Here is a 24,061-nt window from a genome sequence, read left to right on the forward strand (position 1 = left end):
GAGACCTAAGTATGAGAGCTAAAACTTATAGAAGAAAACAGGAGAAAATCTTAGTGACCTTGCTTTTACAGAGATTTCTTAGAGCACAAATGGCACAAACCATTAAAGAAAAAATTGATAAATTGGTCTTCATCAAAACTAAAAACTTTTGCTCTTCAAAAGACACTTCAGAAAATAAAATTTCAAGTCATAAACTGGGAGAAAATATTTGACAAATATATCTGATAAAGAATTCCAGAATATATAAAGAGATTGCACAACTCAGGAATAAGAAGTAAAATAACCCATTTAAGAAATGAACATAGGGGCAGGACAGGAATAAAGATGCAGACGTAGAGAATGGACTTGAAGACACGCGGAGGGGGAAGGGTAAGCTGGGACAAAGTGAGAGAGTGGCATGGACATATATACACTACCAAATGTAAAATAGATAGCTAGTGGGAAGCAGCCGCATAGCACAGGGAGGTCAGCTTGGTGCTTTGTGTCCACCTAGAGGGGTGAAATAGGGAGGGTGGGAGGGAGACGCAAGAGGGAGGAGATATGGGGATGTACGTATATGTATAGCTGATTCACTTTGTTATACAGCAGAAACTAACACAACACTGTAAAGCAATTATACTCCAATAAAGATGTTTAAAAAAAAGTGAACAAAATATTTTACACAGACACTTCACAAAATAAGATAAATGAATGGCCAATAAGCACATGAAAAGATGCTCAACATTATCACTAGGGAAATGCAAATAAAACCCACAATGAGTAAAGTTAAACTTACACCTATCGCACACCCAGCCATTCCTTTTCTTTTACCCACCCAAGCAAGAGAAATGAAAGCAAACGGCTACATAGAAATGTTCACAGCAACCTTTTTTGTAATACCCTAATCTGGACACAACCCAAGTTCACCAACAGGTGAATGGGTAAGCAAAAAACACATCCATACAATGAAAAGGAAAAGTCTATGTACTGATAAACCCAACAACATGGATGAATCTCAAAATGATTATGCTAACTGAAAGAAGCCAAACACAAAGAGAACGTACCATATGGTTCCTTTTATATAAAATTTTCTAAAATGAAAACGAATCCATTGTTAAAGAAAACAGTCCAGTGATTGCTTGGGGACTGAGGTGGATTATTGGGGGGGGGGATGGTTTGCATGGGGGCCTGAGGAAATTTCAAGGGATGATGGAAATACTTTGTGTCTTGAGTGTGGTCCTGATTTCACAGGTGAGTACATTTATCAAAGATCATCAAATTGCACAGCTCATTGTATGTAAAGTATTCTTCATGAAACAATAAACAATGAATTACCACTTCAAACCTATCAGATTCGGGCAAAAGTAAAAGCCTGACAGTTGGTAGAATCATTTTGGAGAGCAGTCTCTAGTAAAATTGAAGATGCAAGTAGCTGGTAGTATATGCATTCAAGGAAACATATACAAGATTTGTCAATGCTGTAGTGTTTATAATACTGAAAAATTGAGAACAACCTGAATATTAACAGGAAATGGATAAATTGTGGTATACCCATACAATAGAAGACCACAGAGCACTAAAAATAAACTATAGCCACATGTATTGAAATGTACACACAAACTTGAAAATGATGTTGAAGGAAAAAAACACTAAGTTGCAAAAGTATTTACACATCTCATTTATGTAAATACAAAACAGTACTACGGTACTTTTTTATAGTTGCTTTTTGACATATGCATACATGTAAGTATATCAAAAAGTGGACAGGAATGTCCTTCTCCAGCTTCAGAATAGTCGTTACCTCTGGGCGAGGAGGATATAGAAGCAGATCTAAAGGTTACCAAGTACACTTTAAGTATAAAATTTTATCTCTAAAAAAAATCTGAAGCAAATATGACCAGATGGCCACATTTGTTAAAATCTGGGTGGTAGGTGAGTTTTCATATGTTATTCTCTGTTATTTTCCGTATGCTTCAATTATTTCATTTTTAAAAATAAGCTTTTATATGGGAGCACATTTATGTGAATGCTTTGTTTGCCACCTTTCTTGATTTGCTATGGCTGTCATGAAAAAATATCAGAGTGGCTTTAAACAATGGAAATATATTTTCTCACAGTTCTGAAGGCTGGGAGTCCAAGATCAAGATGCCAGCAGGGTTGTTTTCTGGTGAGGACTTTCTCCTGGCTTACAAATCGCTGCCTTATTGTGTCCTCACATGGCCTTTTCTTATCGCACTCACATCCTGAGGACACGGTTCTATTGAATGAGGGCCCGCCTCATTTAACTGTAATTACCTCTTTAAAGGCTGTATCTCCAAATATAGTCACATGGGGGCTAGAGCTTCAGCATATGAATTTGGGGGAGGGGTCACAATGCAGTCCATAGCACTACCCAAACTAAAAACCTATTAGGCACCTCCACATGCATTAGGCTCTCTGAATGCGGCCAGGCTCAGCCTCGACCTTGGCCACTGCTGCAGTTCCAGCCACCTCCTTAGTCATATCCTCAGTGGAACACTGAAATAATAAGAACACCCATCTGTAAATATTTTCTGAAGTGAAGTCTGAGAGGCTTTCTTCTTGACAAGTGTAGGACTTTTCAACCTGGATTCGTAATAATTATTTTTACAGCTGAGATAAATGTCTTGCTTACTGCCTCGCTCCTGGTTCTGTTCTGCATAGTTGTGAACCAGAACAGCTTCGTTCTCAATCATGGCAGATACATGAATTTGCTTTAGCCTTTTCTCATTTACTAAAATCCCAACACCTGTATGGACAACAGTTTGTATGATAGATAGAAGTCACTCACTGAGGGCTTCCCTGGTGGTGCAGTGGTTGAGAATCTGCCTGCCAATGCAGGGGACACGGGTTCGAGCCCTAGTCTGGGAAGATCCCACATGCCGCGGAGCAACTAAGCCCGTGAGCCACAACTACTGAGCCTGCGCGTCTGGAAACTGTGCTCCGCGGCGGGAGAGGCCGCGATGGTGAGGGGCCCGCGCACCGCGATGAAGAGTAGCCCCCGTTTGCTGCGGCTGGGGAGGGCCCTCGCACGGAAACGGGGACCCAACACAGCCATAAATAAATTAAATAAATAAAAATAAAAATAAAATTAGAAGATAGCAATAACAACAACAACAAAAAAACTCACTCACTGAATTCAACAAACATTTATGGGTACTCACTGTATGCCAGATTCTCCAAAAGGCAGTAGGAAGACCGAAATCAGTAAAATACAGTTTCAACTCTTGGAGTCACTCTTCAGATACTGCGCAAAGGCAGAAGGAAAACCGGAAAATGGTGATAGGTCTAAAATGAAGTATTTTCGAGGGAATAATGTCTTAATCTTTGATCGTGTGTGCACATCTCTACCTTTGCCTCTTAGACTGTAAATTCTTTGCCTACAGGGGAGGGAAATGAAATGCTTTGTAAACAAAATACTTCACTGGCTTTGACCTGAGCTCTCAACATTTTTCTTATTTATTAATAAAAGCATACTTTCAATGTCTAGGTTTGTATTGTGGAGAGCGTGGTTTTCATTCAACATCTCAATATATTTAATCCATTCTTTGGAGGTAAGAGAGTAGATAGTCTCCAAAGATGGCTGTCATCACTTCCTTCCCTCTTTGCAAGCATGTACTTTTCCACCCATGAGGAAGCGGAGTCTACCTCTCCCCCATTTCTATCTGGGCTGGGCTTGCAACTTGCTTTAATCATCAGAATGTAACAAAAGTGCAGCTATGCCAGTTTGGGCTTAGTCTTTAAGAAGACTGGCAACCTCCACTCACCCTGGGAAATCAGCTGCCATGTAAGAAGTCAAATGGGACTTCCCTGGTGGTCCAGTGGTTAAGACTCCATGCTTCCACTGCAAGGGGCATGGGTTTGATCCCTGGTCAGGGAGCTAAGATCCCGCACACCATGTGGCACGACCAATTAAAAAACAAAAAGTGCAACTACCCAGAGTCTACCATGCTGTGAGGAAGCCCAAGCTAGTCATGTAGAAAGACTACAATGAAAGAGAGGAGAATAAGGCCATTCTACTTACCATAACATCATGTCTCCTAACTTAACAAAAAATTCCTATTATCTGTTATATAATATATATTCACATTTCTTTAATTATTCACCAAATATATATTTTCTAGCTAGGTTTCTTTGAATCGAGATCCAATCAAGTTTTATACATTGCATTTGTTGTTCTAGCTTTTAATCTAGAACAGTTCCTTCACTTTCCCCATGACGTTAACTTTTGGGATATTCCCCATACTGGATCTGTCTCATTATTTCCTCTTAGTGTTCAACTTAATTGTCTATCCCCTGTATTTCCTATAAATTGGAAATGAGATCTAAAAGCTTGAATAGGTTCAGGTTAAACATTTTTGGCAAGAATATTTCACAAATGATCCTGTGTACTTCGTATTGCATTTATATCAGGAGTTAGAAAAGAGAGATTTAATTTTTATCAACAAATTCATTATGTTAGGAGAGGAAATCCCCAAAAAAGCCAGAGAGCTGTGGCAGCAGGAACTCTTTTAACAAATCAAAACATATTCTTGTCTATGGAGTGTGGTTAGATTTCCTCCTACCCCCATTTCTTTGAAAACTTAATTCTTGTCCCATCTTTTTTTATCAATGAGTTTTTCTTATTTAGCTCTTTTTTGATGATGATGATGATGATGATGATGAGTTGGTTTCCATCAAGCAAGTCTACTAATCTGTCATAATATCAAAAAAATATTGTCATGAATGGTAGTAATTAAGCATAAAATCTGAGGAACAAAATACATAACTTGGAACAAAGTCATGTATGACTTCTGAGAGCTTTTATTCATTGCCGTGAGCTATTTTGCTTTTACTCAGTGTTTCTCATCTGAAGATCCCCAAATGTTAAGTGGGCCCATGGATTGAACTGTGAAAGTATATAAAGAAAATACATTTATCTAACAAATTGCATTATTAATCAGCATCATCTTATTCAGTAAATTTTAACCTGCTTCAGATTCCATGTAAAGAGTTCTCTGAGAAAACAAATCCTTAAGCTTTGAAGTTTTTATTCTAAAGCTAAATAATACAATAGGTTTAACTTTTGTCTTTTTGAAATACTGCAAACTTACTTATGTTCTAATATTGCTTATCTTCAATAAATAGAAGATAGGCCACAATTCTCCTTTGGCTGAGTTTGAGATTGGAATAGACCTGTATTTAAGTCCTGGCTCTGCTCATTAGCTCTATGCCCCTGGGCAGATCTTACAGTCTCCCAGACCAGCTTTCTCTCCACATGTAAAATACATGAGCTAATGCTAACTTCAAAGTTTTGTAACAAAGATGACATATAATGTCATTTCACGTATTTTGTGAAAAGTGTGGTACAAATTCTGTTATGGATTCAGTTTTTATCGGAGCAGCTGTCTGTGTGTGTTAGTGGCACTTTTGGATTTTTGGTTTTAGATGATGAAATAAAGCATACATCTGTGTTTATGGGTTTGGATTATTGCATAAATTTTTAGATTGGATATCATCTTTCCTGGAGCATGGTGACAGATTTGGAATCAAAGCCTATTTTAAAGTTTTCTGTTGTGTGACACCCGGGGTTGATCTGGGGTTGAGAGGAAAAGGCACCTGAGGTCACTGGGTAATAGTGAGAGATTTGTCCGAACCTGACTCCCTGAGAAACTAAGCGACTTTTCAAAAAGGTATTTGTTCAGAATCCTGACATCTGGTTCCAGCTGGTGAAATGCTAATCTGGCAGCCAGTGGCTGGTACCTCTGCAGGTCGCCTTGTGGGTTTTTTAAGACCTGAAAATGGAAAGCGTGTGATATCAAAAAGAAGCAGCTAATCTACTCTGTATGCAAAGAGATGTGTTTATTTTTCCTTTGACTCCAGGAACCCTGGCTGCTCCTCACCTCTGGTTACACAATTCCCACCTGACTGTTAAGGCTTCTGAAACTATTGAAGCTTTCAGAAACAGTAGAAAAATCAGGTAGCCTTGCCTTTCCCAGGAGTCAGAAAGTTGTGTAAACATTTAGGGCTGATCCCCTGGCTGCCGGAACTGGTTTAACCAGGTTCAGCGATGCTTGTGCCCAAATGCCTGTCAGGGTGAATAAGACTGCCTTTAATCTCAGTGTAGCTTTGGGAACAATCCAGAAAACTATTCTACCCTTCAAGTGTTTGTTTTAAACTGCAGCACTTACAGGTAACTGTATTTCAACCAAGGCACCGGTTTAGACCAAGGTCGCCACTGCCCTGGCATACTTTCTAAGCAATGTAACATTCAGCTACGCCTACTCTCCGTGCTGTAGATGAGGAATTGGATATGCTTAATTCCCTCAATCTCTTGCTTAAATGCTGCTCAATTACTGGGACAACATCCCCCTTAATATGTTTTGAGGGCAAATATTACTATCTTTATTTTAAAGTTTCAAAAGTCTGTGGCTCAGAGAGGGCAAGTTGTCATTGCTGACGTGGAAATTTGATATAATCTATAGAGGAATGCAGTAGAAAAAGCCTTTGACTCTGAATGAAGAGACGGAAAGGTAGCAGAATATGCCACTTTGGTTTAAGGATGATTTGGAGCTGAAGGCAATTGAGAATCAGCAGATATAAGAAAAGCTCTCTGCCCTCCCCTTATTTGCCTAAATGCAGAACATAATTTGTAAAGATGCCCTCCTCCCCGCCACCTCCCCTCTCGATCAAGAAGAACAGAAATAAATCACTATAGACAATTCTAGACCCTTATTTACCATTAGTTTCCCCATCTCCTCGCCTTCCCACAATTTGCCACCTGTAGGAGCTCAAAGTCCTTCTCATGTCATGTCTCTAAAAATATACTGTTCTTTTGTCAAGATGCTGTGTAAGCCTAGGTTCTAACCACCTCTTTGAGATACTCACCTCTAAGTACTCCCATGTGTATGCTTGACACACAAGTTTATAAACGTCTGCTTGTTTTTTTTCTTATTAATCTGTTTTTTTGTTAGTTTAATTTGTAGGGCCTCAGCCAGAGAACCCAAGATAGGTAGAGGAAAGAGATTGTTTTTCCTTCCCTACAAGATCAACTAGATTCTAGTGGAGGTTCCATTCATACTTTGGGGAGGTTATTTGAGTTTCCCCTGTATGTATGTGTATATGTATGTGTATCTGTATATGTATATGTATGTGTGTGGGTGTGTTTACTTATTTAGTTAACTGTGCTACCACTTATAAAGTTCTTACTTTGCCATGTTCTGTGTTTTTCATGCTGTGTAATCATCCTCTTTTTTCTCCTCCAGATCTGCTCCCCGCTTTCCCCTTCTGCTCTATGCTCTAGGAGGCTGACCTTTATGGACGCCATCAAAAGTCACCTCCACATCTCATCTCTGGCTGTTGTGTTTTTTTTTTCCAGTAGGAGACACTGACAGACGAAAGATCTGAGGGCCAAAGGAGGAGACTGAGGCTGGATATTTATCCTCCCAGCTTCTTCCCTGTGGGCCTGTCATGGTTAGCTGAGGCCCTCTGCTGAAGGCCATCGCTCTGTAGGGCTGTTCCTTCCATATAATTATTCTCTTTGGGTTTCAAGTAACTTCCTTGGCCCTGTAGACCTGGGGTGGAAATAACTTCCTGCTAGTAATAGCCCTAAGGGAATGCACTTTCCCTGGCAGTTTAACTTAACTCTGCCCACAACCTGGTAAACAGCCCCCTTATGAAGCTTCCTTCAATTACCCCATGTGAATGTGCCATCTGTTTCCTGCCAGGATCCTGAATGTCACACATGTGTGTTCATTTCATTCTTTCCGCAACCCAGAAGCCACGTGTATTATTACACATAGTACACCTGAGAAAGGCTCAGAGATGTTAAACAACTTGCCTGAAGTGACATAATTAATTTGTGAAGGGTGGAGCAGGATTCAAAGTGGGGGTCTGTATGGCTCAGCTACCCCCCGCATCAGGCTGAGCGGTACTGGATCACCTCTATGGTCCCAACCCTTTCCCCTTGTCCTCTTCTCGTAAAAAATACTTTGCCGATCCTCTTGACCCTCTTAAAATGAAATTCATAGATAATGTAATCTAACTAAACACCTAATTTCAAATAAAATACACAAAATATTTTAAATTTATTTATTTTATTTATTTATCTTTGGTGGTGTTGGGTCTTCGTTGCTGCATGCAGGCTTCCTCTAGTTGCGGTGACCAGGGGCTCCTCTTCGTTGCGGTGCACGGGCTTCTCATTGCGGTGGCTTCTCTTGTTGCAGAGCACGGGCTCTAGGCACACAGGCTTCAGGAGTTGTGGCTCATGGGCTCTGGAGCGCAGGCTCAGCAGTTGTGACACACGGGCCCAGCTACTCCGCGGCATGTGGCATCCTCCCGGACCAGGGCTCGAACCCACGTCCCCTGCATTGGCAGGCGGATTCTTAACCACTGCGCCACCAAGGAAGCCCACAAAATATTTTAAAATAAAAGGATAGTTACTTACAATAAAATATGTGTTTCACATGTAAATGCTCAGCATGACCACAGTGTTACGTTATAATGAAGTTGTCAGGTGCACGTACTTTCTTATAATGAGTACACTTGGATTGAAGATAAGTGAGACAAAACTGAATTTTTCTTTACATATGACATTTTGAAATCAGAGCTAAATTAGGATATTTGTGTAAAATCACTGAGGTGGATTAGATTTTGCTCAAAAATATTCACTCTCTGCCCTCCACCTCCATGGGAGGAGTGTACTTTTACTTTTCCACCCCTTGATTTTGGGCTTGCCAGTGTGGCTTGCTTTGGCCAAGTGGGAGAGCCAGGCAAGACTGAAATAAGGCGTGAAACGTGCTGTGCAGTGGGACTTGCCCTCTTGTGCCTCTGCCATTATCACGAGAAGAACTGCTCCCAGGTGTCTGCTGCCCCTCCAGCCTGGGCCCACGATGAGACACAGTGAGCAGACCTGAGCCCAACCCAAGCTGGGAGCAGGCTCAGCTGACCAAGTGTGAAGCAGGACCACCCCGCTGAGCCCAGCCAGATCAGCCAACCCCCAGCTAACCCACAGGTGTATGCGAGAGAATGACTTGTTTTAAGCCACTATGTTTTAGAATAGCTTATTATACAGAAATTGCTGACAGATAAGCAATGAAGGTAACAGCTTTAAAGGCAGATACAGATGGGGTGTACTGGGAATTCAGATTACGTGAGTCATGTTGTTGTTGATCATGTGAGTTTTCCACAGCGGTGAAGAATTTTTTTTTTTCTGGACAAAGCAAAGTATAATTGCCCCCTGATATACACGGTTGTTGCATTCCTGGCATATTCAGATATGTTAAAACTGTAAGAAACTACTTTGTGTAAATTAAAGTTGGATTGTAGATTCAAATAACTATAAACAGGTTACTCACCTACATAAGTGTCTTTCCAGACTCTAGAAGAAGTTATGCAGGATTGAGAGTAGTTAATTCTTCATTGCAGAGGACTGTCCTAACCATTACAGATCATTTAGCACAGCCCCTGCCATCCACATTCCAGTAGTGTCCCCCAATCACTGTCACAACCAAAAACACCTCATGGCATTTCTAAAATGTGCCCCTAGGAGGTGGCACGGCCCTTGAGGGAATCACTAGATGAGATGACACAATGGTTCCTTCCAACTCAAACATCCTCAGATTTTTAAAGTCTGATTTTAGTTGTCATTTAATCAGTAATATGTATTAAATGTCTCTTATGTGCTAGCACTGTGGATATAAGGATAATATATGATCATTGCTCTCAAAGGGCTTCCAGGGTAAAGGGTAGCACAAGCCAGCAATCAGGCAATTATAATGTAAAGTGATCATCAATACCACTGATGTACATTCAGTGTACACACAGTACACAATCTCAGTAGCTTATGCTACAGGAGGACATAAGAGGAGCATCTAACCTGATCCTGGGGCCCAGGGAAGGCTCTCCCAGAGGAGGTGATGTCTAAGCAATCATGAGAGCGGACTAGGTGTTAACCAAGCAAACAGGAGTAAGAGGTGAACAGATGAGGAGCAGGCAGCATGCTCTTTCCCTGAAGCAAGGACTAGGGTGGCCTATTTGCTGCAGAGGTTGCTGAAGGGGCATGAGCATTGGAGTTGGAGGGATCTTGGTTCAAATCCTGCCTCATCTCTAACCCTGAGCCATTATAATAACTGCTCACTACGTTCCAGGCACTTTGGTAAGTGCACTACATGAATCATCTCTTTTTATCCTCCCAACAGGACCTCATCCTTCTGTATACAGAATGAGAAACTGAGGCACAGAAAGGTTAAGTAACTTGCCTAACCTAGCAAGTGGTGGAGTGGGATTAGAACCAAGACCATCTGACTCCAGAGCCAGCTTTCCTCACGATTACCCTACACAGCCCAGCCTCCGATCCTGTTTCCTCATCTGTAAAGTGTATATAATAGTATAGCTCCCACGAGTTGATATATAAATGAAACATTTATATATTTAAGCACCAGACACGGTGGTAGAATATTTTTTTTAAATAGCTATTCAGATTGTAATCCTTCCATTTTCAAAGGAGGAGCATCATAGTCTGGAGAGCATACAGTACATGATTTTAGTTACAAATAACATTTTTGAAACCTGAAGTGCCATTACAAAAAAAAAAAACAAACCCTATTTTAAAATTAAGTTTAATTATATATCAGAGAAAGCACAAAAAACAAGTGGCTTAAAGAGACAAGAATTTATTGTCACATAAAAGGAGTTGAGTTTGATAGTCCAGTTTCTCCTATTTGGACCTCAGGGTCCAAAATGACTGCTGGAGCGTCTATCATTGTATCTGCATTCCACCAGCAGGGAGGAGTAGGGGGAAAGAATAAGGAGATAAACCTCCCAGTTGAGTTGGTTCCCTTAAGAAGGACTCCTACTTAGTCTGGGCTTGGGACTGACAGATGGCAGGGTACAATAGCCCCCATCCCCCGCCAAAGCAGGAAACACCACGGTGCCGTCATGCACCATAGCTCCCTGTGCATCAGGCTGAGGCTGGACTCTGCCTCACTTCTACCCCCGCCTTCTCCTGCTTCTCTCACTTCCTTACAGCTTTCTCTTTCAAAAAATCACTTTCACAAGAATCTCCATCCCGGGCTCTGCTTCTAGGAACCCCACAGTATGTTCTTTTTCAGCCAAAATCTGCCTCCTTATAATTTCACCCAGGTTCTACGGTGTTGAGTAATCCAGAATAAATGGAATTCTCTTCCATAGCGTAGCACCTTTTAGGTTGGAACATAGCTGTAAAAGAGGAATGTAATAATATGTACATATCATTTGGCTGTTGACAAAGAGCTCTTGTGTTCATTTCCTCATGTACTCGAACACTCCCTCTCCTTGACGGTAGATAGTGCTATTTTTTTTTTTTTTTTAATTCACTTTTGGCTGCATTGGGTCTTCGTTGCTGCACGCCAGCTTTCTCTAGTTGTGGCGAATGGGGGCTACTCTTCGTTGTGGTGCGCGGGCTTCTTATTGCGGCGCACAGGCTTTAGGCACGCCGGCTTCAGTAGTTGTGGCGCACGGGCTTGGTTACTCTGCGGCATGTGGGATCTTCCCGGACCAGGGCTCAAACCTGTGTCCCCTGCACTGGCAGGCAGATTCTTAACCACTGCGCCACCAGGGAAGCCCAATAGTGCTATTTTTACAGACGAGGAACCTGAAGCTTAGGTAGTGACTTCTCCAGTGTCACCTGGAAAGTAAACGGTGGGGCTCTCAGCAAGAAAGTCTTAAGACAAAGCCTCAGACAAGGTGCATTAGTTTCCAAGGGCTGCTGTGACACAGTGCCACAAGCCAGGTGACTTCAAACAACAGAAATGTCTTCTCCTACAGCTCTGGAGGCTGGATGTCCAAAATCAAGGGGTCAGCAGGGCCATGTTCCCTCCAAAGTCTCTAGGGTAGGAGGAGCCTTTCTTGCCTCTTCCTAGATTCTAGTGGCCCCAGGCGTTCCTTGGCTTGTGCCAGCATAACCCCAATCTCTGTCCACCTCTGTCCTCACGTGGCCTTCTTCTCTATGTCCTCTCCCCTTCTTATAAGGACATTCTCATTGGATTTAGGGCTCACCCTAATCCAGTATGACCTCATCTTGATCATTAACTAATTACATCTGCAAAGACCCTAATTCTAAATAAGGTCACATTCAAGGTTCTGACTGGATATGGATCTTTGGGGGACACTATTCAGCCCACTACCCATAGGATTTTAACTTTCAGAAGATTTATTTATCTCCAGGTTTCATTTGTATGTGTAGACAAGGAACAGTCACTTTCATGCACATAAATTCATGCTCTTTTTTGCACCTTGCTCCTGGCTCTCTCACTAGAGGGACATATGCAGGCAGGAAGAAACGTGGAGGGCCAGCCCCTTCAGCGCGCTGATGGTATGCCTGCCGGGGTCCATGTCCTCTGGCCTGCATTGGCTTCTAAAAGGCCTCCTCCATCAGGGCTGCTGTCTGTCATGGCCTGGGTTGCACGCCAAGCCCAGCACATCAGAAATGACCAGTGAATCTCAGTAGCTTATTGAAAGGTGTCCTTACTTTCGGGGTGTTTGGTTCAGCAGGGTTGTTGCTGTTTTTCAAAGATGTGCGGAAGGCTACACAAAGCCCCTCTGTGTCCAAGTCCTTCCCCAACCAAGTTGTTACAGTTAAGGCTTTTCAGAGGTGGGGAGAGGTCTGCTCTCAGAATTTAAAGCAGAGATCAGAAGTCAAGGGGCATAATGAGTGTCTTAGTCAGCGCAGGCTGCTATGACAGGATTCTGTACACTGGGTGTCTTAAATAACAGACATTTATTTCTCACAGTGCTGGAGGCTGAGAAGTCCAAGATCAAGGTGCCAGCAGATTCAGTTCCTGGTGAGGATACTGTTCCTTGCTTGTGGATGGCCCCTTCTTACCGTGTCCTCCCTCACATGGCAGAGAGAGAGAGAGAGAAAGAAAGAGAGAGAGAGGGAGAGGGAGAACATGCGCATTCTGGTGTCTCTTCTTATGAGGGCACTAATCCCATTTTGGGGGCCTACCTTCATGCCTTCATTTAAACCGAATTATCTTCCAAAGATCCCACCTGTAACACCATCACATTGGGGGGCAGGGCTTCAACATATGAACTTTGGGGGGGACACAATTCAGTCCATAGAAGCGACCCTGTCAGCAGGGGAGTCAGGATCCAGAACAAGAGAGCAGAGACTGACATGGTAAAGTCTTTTGCAGGATTCCTTTCTTGTCTCCCCTGACAGTTTCCCCCTTAAAGAGAAGTGGGTCTGTGTGCTGATTTTTGGGCAGCAAGGCAAAAGGCAGCTGAGGAGACTGGGTTCCACCACAAGGGCCGGAAGGGCCAGATTGGAGGGAGGGGAGCAGAGCAGGCAGACTGACAGGGATCATAGCAGGGAGAACGGAGAGCAGGGTTAGCTGGTCTTGACTGGAAAGGGGCATCCAGGCATATTAATGAACAGACATATCCATCCAATATTGTGCTGTGACCACAGAGCATTAGTTGACATTCTTGGTTGTGATAGATAGAACCAACCTCATCTCAAACTGTCTTAAGCAGACAGAGGAGTTTGTGACTCATGTAACTGGAAACTTCAGGCATGGTTTGATCTAGGTGCTCACATGGTATCGTCACACATTCCTACCTCCTAGTTTTGCTTTCTCCTTATTGTCTTCTTGCTAAGGCAGGTGCTCCTTAAGTGGTGGGAAACAGTACCACCGGACACTTGGTTGCTCCAGTGAAGAGTGCTTTTGTGATAGACTGTGTCATTGGCTCCAATTCTTCACCCCTTTCTGACCTATGCCCTTTGCCATGTAACTTTGCAATGTTTGACCACATGACTTGCTTGAGCCAAAAGAATGAGGTAGAAGTGACAGTGGCAGCTCCGAGCCTAGGCCGTAAGAACCTTGTCTGTTTCTCCTAGCTCTGTTGTGCTTCTGTCACTCCCATGAAAGAAATGTGCCCAGGCTGGCCGGCTGGTTACAGCAGGAGGATGAGAGACACATGGAGCAGAGCTGAGTTACTCTTGCCAGGGTGAACCTAGATCAGCTGGTCACTAGACACATGACTTAGCTCAGGTAAGATTAGAGAGCTGAACCCCTCAGATACATGAGAAATCACTGAGATGACAACATGGAACTCTTATAGCTTCTTTCTCGGACATTCCAGCAGAAGTTGGGTTTCGGGGCGTGACCTCTGCCCCAGTGGCCGAAGCTCCTCCTAGGAGAGAGGGGGCGCTCTGAGTCACGGCGGGTCATGGCGGCGCTCTTTCTCAGCCTCTTTGGTTCGGACTGAGGCTTTCGGGACGGCGGCGGGAAGATGGCGGCTCCCAGAGAGCAGCTCGGAGCCGTAGAGGCAGAGGGGAGCTCGGGTCGCCAGGGGAACTCGGGAGTCGAGGTGGTGGTTTTCTCCGATCCCGCCACGCCCGCCCCGCTGTGCCCTCACGGTGGGTCTGCGTCTGGGCTCAGCCTGGCTGTCGGGAGCCAAGGGGCGTGGGTGAGCCTGAAGGTGCCATGGGCTTTTAGGGCTCCCGGATTCAGATCCGCCTCTCTCTTTCCCAGCGAGTGTGATATCTAGAAAACGCTCCTTCCTCGGGAAGTTGTGGTTTTCCACTTCCTTAAGAAACCGTCATAGAAAGTCCCCACTATTGTGGTTTTGGCTTTACGGCTGTTACATGTTTTTTGAAGAGACGAGGCAGAGGCTAGGCAAAAAGGATATGTGTTATTGAGTAATTCCCGTTGCCAAGTACTTGAAGATTTCATTTGTTGATTTACTGTCTTTTCCATTAAGATTAAAAAAACGTTAGGGAGCACGATAGAATGAATTCTTGCTTAACTAGACCCAGTTTTTCTTGGGGAGAGAGAGTGTGTCCAACTCTAAAAGCTCAGATTTTCACTGAAAGGATAACTGGGCGGAGGTGGCAGAGTGCTCAGTTGTTTGGACTCCGTCTTTGTTGTTGTGTCAGGACTCAGGCCGTTCACCATGTGGGCTGCAACTGTACTGACAATAGCATTTTCCTTCTGGAGAGACCAGTTTTCAAAATTTATTTCTTAAGTAGTCTTTGCCTGAATGTTGTGACTTTGGGGAAAAAAAATTATTAAACAGAGTAGTGCATTTAATTGTGACAAATTGTGCATAAAACTGAAACAAATTTTATTTAAAGGGGATGAAAACTAGGAACTTGAGGTAGATGACTGTTTGACTTATTTTTTCCTATTCTGGAACTAGGACCCACTCTTCTGTTTGTAAAGGCGAACCAAGGGAAAGAAGAAACACGGAGGTTTTATGCCTGCTCAGCTTGTAGAGATAGAAAAGATTGTAATTTTTTTCAATGGGAAGATGAAAAGGTATATCAACTTTTTGGATATGTATATATATATATATATTTTTTTTAAATTGTTGATGTCTGTGACATTTCATTGAGAATGTATGAGATAAATCTCTTAAGAGATGAAGATACCATGTTTTTTTGGTTTGAGAGACTGGAGTTTATATTTACTCTGAACTTACTCTGATTACTGATGTCTTAAATTACTGTCTCAAAGTCTGAGTTCCCTTTAAGGCTTTCTGAGGTGTTAGTATTGGTTTTGCCAATATAGATTTCTCCCTAAAGAGTGCAGGTCATGATCATTCCAGGAAGTGCTTTAGAAAAACACTTTTTGGGAAGCATTTGCATTGACCATCCCTTATTGCGCTACTGGATGACTGATGAAGGCACTTAGAGATACAGTTACGAGCTTGGAATTCTCTTGGACTCAGCTCCAATTAAAGTTTCTGAAAGTTTTGACTAGAAAACTTTCAGCTTTGTTAGGTTTGTTGGAAAACAGTCTGTATGCCACTCTTCTGTAGACTCGTTAAGATCACTCTCTGTGAATTAATCCCTCAGTGCTTTAATATGTTGGTTATTGTTTCAAACTGCTCTAGAATTTTCCCAGGTTAATGTGTTTTGTTTTCCCGTGGAATGAATGCTTGTTTACAGCTTAGAGTTGCTCGAATTTCTGGCCTCTTGATGGCAGAATGCGATACCAGTTTTTCTAGGATAGTAGCAAGTTTGATGGTTTATTAAGTTTATTTTGTACTCTGTTTCAGTTGTCAGGAGCCAGACTTGCTGCCCGAGAAGCTCATAACCGAAGATATCAGCCTCCTGTATCCCGTTCGCAGTGTGTGGAAAGGTACTGATGCCGTGTCATTTTAATTTATTATCCTATTGTTGTTTTTTCCCTCTGTGCCTTTAAGTTTACTTTCAGTAATTAATTTCTTTTTATTGTGGTAGAATATATATATAAGATAACATTTGCCAATTCAGTGGCATTAATTACATTAACAGTGTTGTGCAGCTATCACCACTATCTGTTTCCAAACTTTTTCATCACCCAAAACAGAAATTCTGTCACCAGTAAGCAATAACTCCCCATTCCACCTTCCTCCCATCCCTGGTAACCTCTAATCTACTTTTTGTCTCTATGATTTGACCATTCTGGGTACCTCAGATAAGCGGAATCATCAATATTTGTCCTTTTGTGTCTGGCTTATTTCACTTAGCGTCGTGTTTTCAAGGCTCATCCATGTTGTAGTATGTATCAGAACTTCATCCTTTTTATGGCTGAATGATATTCCTTTGTATCCATGTACCACATCTTTTTATTTTTATAAATTTATTTATTTATTCATTTATTTTTTGGTTGCATTGGGTCTTCGTTGCTGTGCGTGGGCTTTCTCTAGTTGCGGCGCACAGGCTCTAGGCATGGGGGCTCAGTAGTTGTGGCTTGCGGGCTCTAGAGCGCAGGCTCAGTAGTTGTGGCACATGGGCTTAGTTGCTCTGCGGCATGTGGTATCTTCCCGGACCAGGGCTCGAACCTCTGTCCCCTGCATTGGCAGGCGGTTTCTTAACTACTGTGCCACCAGGGAAGTCCCTGTACCACATCTTGTTTATCCATTCATCCATCAGTGGACACTCAGGTGTTTCCACCTTTTGGCTATTGTGAATAATACTCAACACATGTTGGTGTATAGATATCTGTTTGAGCCCCTGTTTTCATTTCTTTTGCATATATACCTAGGAGTGGAATTACTGGATAATATGATAATACTATGCTTCATTTTTGGAGGAACTGCCAACCTGTGTTCTTCAGTGGCTGCACCATTTTACATCCCCATCAGCAATGTATGAGGGTTCCAATTTTTCTATGTCCTTGCCAACACATTATCTTCTGTTGTTTTGATTATAGCCATCCTAGCAGTTATGAAGTGGTATGTCATTGTAGTTTTGATTTTCATTTCCCTCATTATTAATGATGTTGACCATCTTTTCATATGCTTTTTGGCCATTTGTATATCTTCTTGGAGAAATGTCTATTCAAGTCCTTTGTCCATTTTTAATAAGGTCGTTTGTCTTTTTGTAGTTGAGCTGCAGGAGTTCTTTATATGTTCTAGATATTACACTCTTATCAGATGATTTGAAAATATTTTCTCTCATTCTGTAGATTGTCTTTTCACTTTCTCAATGATGTCCTTTGATACACAAGAGTTTTTAACTTTGATGAAGTCCAGCTTTCAATTTTTTTGTTGTTGTTGCTTGTGCTTTTGGTATCATAGCTAAGAATCCATTGCCAAATCCAATCTCATGAAGATTTACTGTAATCTTCCTTTTTGAAATACTAAACCAAACAAACAAAAACTTTTAAAAGCTGTAAACATTTGTTTTTAAAAATCTTAATTTTAAAAATTTTTTTATTTTTTTAAAGATTTTTTTTTTTGATGTGGACCATTTTTAAAGTCTTTATTGAATTTGTTACAATATTGCTTCTGTTTTATGTTTTGGTTTTTTGGCTGTGAGGCATGTGGGATCTTAGCTCCCTGACCAGGGGTTGAACCTGCACCCCCTGCATTGGAAGGCGAAGTCTTAACCACTGGACTGCCAGGGAAGTCCCTAAAAATCTGCATTTTTAAAATGTTTTATCGGGTGAACTGGAATTGAGTCATAGATTTAATTTTTTGGCAAACTTGTGAAAAGAATTCATCCCTCTCCTTTGTTATAGGCGTTGTGTTCTGTGTGCTGGGAGAGACTTCTTTTTTTTTTTTTTTTTAATTTATTTATTTATTCATTTATTTAATTTTTGGCTGCATTGGGTCTTTGCTGCTGCACGCGGGCTTTCTCTAGTTGCAGTGAGCGGGGGCTACTCTTTGTTGTGGGGCGCAGGCTTCTCATTGCGGTGGCTTCTTGTTGCAGAGCACAGGCTCTAGGCGCGCGGGCTTTAGTAGTTGTGGCACACGGGCTTCAGTAGTTGTGGCTCGCGGCCTCTAGAACGCAGGCTCAGTAGTTGTGGCGCATGGGCTTAGTTGCTCCGCGGCATGTGGGATCTTCCCGGACCAGGGCTCGAACCTGTGTCCCCTGCATTGGCAGACGGATTCTTAACCACTGTGCCACCAGAGAAGCCCTGGGAGAGACTTCTTAAGAAGCCTCTGTCTGGGTTGCTGATGACAAACAGGTTTTTTTTTTTTTTTTTAGATTAATTAATTAATTTATTTATGGCTGTGTTGGGTCTTCGTTTCTGTGCGAGGGCTTTCTCTAGTTGCGGCAAGCGGGGGCCACTCTTCATCACGGTACGCGGGCCTCTCACTATCGCGGCCTCTCTTGTTGCGGAGCACAGGCTCCAGATGTGCAGGCTCAGTAATTGTGGCTCACGGGCCCAGTTGCTCCGTGGCATGTGGGATATTCCCAGACCAGGGCTCGAACCCGTGTGCCCTGCATTGGCAGGCAGATTCTCAACCACTGCACCACCAGGGAAGCCCCGACAAATAGGTTTTCACTCTCATGATAACTCCTGCTGGTTACCTGGGCTGCTGTGTTTAGAAGGATTCTGAGGTCATATCTAGGCTAAGTGTAAAGGAATACTGGGATCTGTTAAAAATGTCTTCTTGAGCTTCTTAGTAGCTTTTAAAGTCCTTTGATAGGGGAGGCTTTTCTTGAGATAACTTGATTGCCCCTTAACTGCAGTACTTAATCAGTGATTAAGTCTACTTAATTTATGGGAATTAAATCAACAACAAAAAATGTTGAAAAAGGAATTAATGTAAATTGAGCACCACTGAGCTAGGCACTATGCGAGGTGTTTTCCATGATATATTGTTTAAATCCTGCCAAGATGGTTTACTTAGATGAGAAAATTGAGGGCTTGGAGAAGTTAAGTAACTTCATCACCTTCATACTATTAGAATGAATGAGCAGTGACTCAAACTTATGTCTCCCAGATTCTAAAATGGTATTTTTAAGCATATAAGCAGATAGTAATTAATATATGATGTGTAGTGATTTAATTTAAGGAGATATAAGGATATAAAACAAAGAGTTATATAGAGATATATTATTATGAGATTATTATAATGAGATAGAATATCGAAGATGCAGAAAGTAGAAAAATAATCACTAATGGTTTCTCCCTTTGAACCCATCACCTTGGTCATTTTGTAGTCTTCCTTCTGGCCTTTTTTCCTATGCAAAGTTTTGTTGTACAAGATTGTGGTCATAATGTGGACATAGTTTTGTACTCTGCCGTATCACTTTTAGCTGATAAGCATGTACTTCATATTATTACATAAGGATATTGGTGATACAGTTACACTCTATAAGAAAATTTAGATGATCTTCTTTCCTTGTGTAATAAGATTTTAGTCTGGAGCTAAACCACTGTGCAAGTCTTTGTACTACCAGAGTATGGTTTTTGATACTGAAGAATTTTTTGAAATTCATATTTCATGTTAATTAGAATTTAAAAACACTGGCTAGACTATGGAATATTAAAGAATTTTCAAAAGGTTATTTCTTGGGGGCCATAATTTCATCTGTTATTTAGTGCTGATTCTTGAGAGCATGTCTTAATAAAGTCATTTTCAACATCCTAAATCATCTGTGACCCAAAACCTCAGATTTTGTTGTCCAAGCCTCCATCCATTCCATCCATCCAGTCATTTATTCATTCTTTGTTGATGGTTCAAAAAGAACTTAAAATGCTAGTAATGGAGTTGAGATATATTTAAACATAATACAGTGCAAAAGAAGAATGGTTTGTGTTGACAGTATTCATAGAAAAGATTGAGTACTCTGGAAGGTCAGGAACTTTACAACTAACTTGTGCCTTAGCTGATCAATTCAGTTTAAGGATATAGTATGCGAACAGGTTTTGGAGGATGGGTAAAAGTTTTTGCTTTTGAAATGTAATATCATTGATTTCACTGGATCACTTTATAATTGATGCTCTTATGCTTTCTTACATGCTTTCGACAAGAGTGAAAGGTTTGAAATCAGTCATTTCTCAAAATTAAAAATTTTGCCTTTTTAAAACCAAAGGCTTACTAAATTACCTATTCTATGTTATTAATTACTTACTCTCTTAGTGTGTCTTCAGCTTGAGACTGGCAGATTATTCTTGTGTGTAAATGGACGTAAGGATGACGTACTGTTACTTGAGATTATAATTGTTTTCTAATTTAACTTTATACAACTCATTTATGTTATCTTATTAAATAACTACTATATTTGAAAGTGTTAAAATGCATTAAAACATTATACCCATTCTATAAAGCAAACTTTTTATCTGTTACTGTGACGTAACAATAGCTTTTCATTGACTGATTTAGTTTTGAAATTATTAGAAAGGAATAATGGTAGCTATTGAGATAAATTGACCTTTCTTACTTGATTTTTATTATGGAACTGGCAGTGCTGCACAGACTTCTAGGTTCTACAGAATAGGATTTGATATTCATTTTTCTAATTTCAACCATGCTTTATATTCCATATGTGTTCAGTTCACAGATTTACATTTTGTGCCTGAGACTTGACTTTCCTTATAGTTTTTAGCTGCCTGTTATGCCCTGACATGTGTTATTCTATTATGTAGTATGTTGACATCTTTATCGTGACCGCTGAAGTCTTAGGGAAGATATATTTTAATGCTAAAATCAGCATTAATTTATGTGCATCCCGATAGTTTTGTTTAGTTGATATTTCATTCGGTTATGTTTTTTTCAGAGCTCATTTAAACTCAGATTTTCAAGGTCTGCTATTAGGGAAATGCCATAAACATAATTTGTCTATTCCCGGAAAGTCAAATGGAACATCAAATGGAGATCAATAAAAATGACATTTCAAAATGCTAGCCTGTAATTTGTGCGTCATGCTGAGCCATGCAGCAGAATGAATTTCTTCTCCCCCCCGGGTATGTGTAGTAAGTACAAATGAGGAAGGAGCACTGAGTAATCCTGAGTTCCTGGGAGTCTCAAGTTCTTCCTACCAAACTTAAAAAAAACCCCTTGTGTCTGAATGTTACATTTAAAGCCATGCAGTTGAATGATAATGATATAATTTTGAATAGAAATATGCACAAGATCTCAGTTGATCTTTTGTCAAGAGAAGGTTAGTAAACTAGCAATAAAAGCTTTCTGAAGGACGGTTTTGACCAGGCACAAAATACATCAGTGCAGGTTCATTTAACATTGTTCTTTTTTTCCTTCATTTAAAAATAATTAAGCTTAGTGCCTTAAGATAGTCCCATGTAGTGAGTGAATTGCCACACTAGCCCCTCGCTTTGAACTTTCATCTCTTCCTGGTGATTTTGCAGTTTCTGCTGCCTTCAGTTGGCTTCACTTGGTGTGTGATAGGCTGTCCTTTTGACCATATTTAAGTAGCAGAAGCTGGCACAGCGTCATCTGTTTGGGGAGCTTCCTTTTTCCTTTTTCCTATAAAGCCCTTGATTGTTTTCATCATTCATTCAATGACAAGTGTTTACTTCTCTAATATCAAAAGTGTGCTTCTGCTCCGTTTCTCTGTTTTGGTCTCTGGGTGTATGTACAATAACTTTGTGTTTTGGGACTGAGTCATAGGATAATGGCAGTGACACTCCACCTACAGTCTGGCTGATGGCAGTTATAAATCATGTCTCAATATCCTAGATGCTAAAATGTGAAAACGTTTGCATCTTAGAAGTGATCGGATTTTGCTTTGTGATCCAATCTGACAGGCTTTCTTTTTCTCTTTTTTTTTAAATTAATTAATTTATTTGTTTTATTTTTGGCTGTGTTGGGTCTTTGTTGCTGCACACGGGCTTTCTCTAGTTGCGGCGAATGGGGGTTACTCTTCGTTGCGGTGCACGGGCTTCTCATTGCTGTGCCTTCTCTTGTTGTGGAGCACGGGCTCTAGGCGCTCGGGCTTCAGTAGCTGTGGCACGCGGGCTCAGTAGTTGTGGCTCGCGGGCTCTAGAGCGCAGGCTCAGTAGTTGTGGCGCATGGGCTTAGTTGCTCCGCGGCATGTGGGATCTTCCTGGACCAGGGCTCGAACCCATGTCCCCTGCATTGGCAGGTGGATTCCTAACCACTGTGCCACCAGGGAAGTCCCCAGGCTTTCTTTTAATGGGTGGGTTTAGCCCGTTTTCATAGCGGATATGACAGATAGGCTTGGTCTTAGTTTTGTTATATTATTTTTATACTTCCTGTTTTTATTGCTTCTTTTTATTCTCTTTCACACTATGGTCTGTGTTTGTTTTTCTTTTTTTAATGTGTGTTTCTTCTGTATTTTTGTTCTAATGGTTGCCTTTGTAACTTTTTAAACCATATTTAATTCTTTTTTTTTTTAGATTGCCTTCCTCCATCTAAAAATGAGAAATGATTACTTAATATGTTTCTTCTTCCTCTCTTTCCTTCTCTATAATTACTATCTGATTTTTTTTATTAATAATATTTTAAAATTTTATTTATTTATTTTTATTTTTGGCTGCCTTGGGTCTTTGTTGCTGCGCGCGGGCTTCCTCTACTTGCGGTGAGCGGGGGGCTACTCTTCCTTGCGGTTTGCGGGCTTCTCATTGGGTGGCTTCTCTTGTTGCAGAGTACAGGCTCTAGATGCGCGGGCTTCAGTAGTTGTGGCACTCGGGCTCAATTACTATCTGATTTTAGTTGATTATTTCTTTTTAGGGTTAACCTTTATGCCTTTGAATATTGCTTATAGCTCTTTTACTTGGTTTTTCTGTTTTAAATTATATCTTTTGGCCGATGGCTCTAAAACATGAGAAAATCAACATACTTTTTGATTTCCCTTTCCCTTCCTCTTCCCATACCAGTTTTTTTTGGTTTTATATTATTTACATTTTGTACTCTAACTGTAATACCCATATTTTTTCTGTTTTTAGTCTGTGGTCAAATGGATTTAGTGCTGACTGATAGCCCCTTTGCTGTAGTTTCTTCACTCATCTCCTATTTGGCTGAAATTCATCCTCTAGCAGTTTTACTTTTTTTAAAAAAGGCTTTTATTAATCAAAAAAATTTAAATCAAAATATCTGAGTGGCTATTGTATGATTCCATTTATATAAAATATGTAAATCATAATAACTTCTTTCCTACACAGCTTTTTATTTTCCTCCTAGTTAATAACAGTTTTGAATTTATTTGTTGTTATAGTGACTATTTGCTTAATTATTTATGTGCTTCAGAAATGATTCAACTGCAAACTCTCTGCCTGTTGTCTGAATCCTTTCAGAACATTCAAATGTAGCATAATCTATTGGTTTCATCTTCTTGGCGAAATTTGTCCTAGAGCTTTCAGAAATGTTCCCATCTGTAATGGTTGCCCTTTCTCCTTGGCATCCAGCTGTCCAGCAGGTTCTTCATGAAGGATCCAGGTAATATAACTATATAACCTGAGTTCTTCCAAGTCCAGAAATATTTAATTCCTTTATTCTTTTTTTTTTTGAAAATTAGAAATTTGATCTCTTTATTTTTTCTTTTACATATATATTTTTAAAATTGAAGTATTGTTTAATTTACAATGTTGTGTTAGTTTCTGGTGTACAGCAAAGTGATTCGGTTCTCTCTCTCTCTCTCTCTCTCTCTCTCTCTCTCTCTCTCTCTATATATATATATATATATATATATATATATATATGTTCAGTTATATTCTTTTTCAGATTCTTCTCCATTATAGTTTATTATAAGATATTGAATATAGTTTCCTGTGCTATACAGTAGGACTTTGTTGTTTCTGTTTTATATATAGTAGTGTGTATCTGCTAGTCCCAAACTCCTAATTTATCTCTCCCCACCCATCTTTCCCCTGTGGAGACCATAAGTTTGTTTTTTCTG

General features: G+C 40.8%; 1 protein-coding gene across 3 annotated transcripts in view; it reads left to right on the plus strand.

Annotated features, from left to right (window-relative positions):
* The first annotated feature begins 14,244 nt into the window (after positions 1–14,244).
* ZCCHC4 (zinc finger CCHC-type containing 4) overlaps positions 14,245–24,061 on the plus strand; it is a 46,903-nt gene continuing 37,086 nt past the window's right edge. For 2 of the 3 annotated variants that reach the window (XM_061191288.1, XM_061191289.1), the window contains exons 1-3: positions 14,245–14,377; positions 15,160–15,278; positions 16,021–16,103. In XM_061191288.1, the coding sequence (XP_061047271.1) occupies positions 14,251–14,377; positions 15,160–15,278; positions 16,021–16,103 (329 nt within the window). In that variant the 5' untranslated portion in view covers positions 14,245–14,250. The remainder of the gene's footprint in view (positions 14,378–15,159; positions 15,279–16,020; positions 16,104–24,061) is intronic. The other variant, XM_061191290.1, reaches the window with a different exon arrangement.

Source organism: Eubalaena glacialis, chromosome 5 (genome assembly GCF_028564815.1).
Source record: "Eubalaena glacialis isolate mEubGla1 chromosome 5, mEubGla1.1.hap2.+ XY, whole genome shotgun sequence".
Lineage (NCBI taxonomy): Eukaryota > Metazoa > Chordata > Mammalia > Artiodactyla > Balaenidae > Eubalaena > Eubalaena glacialis.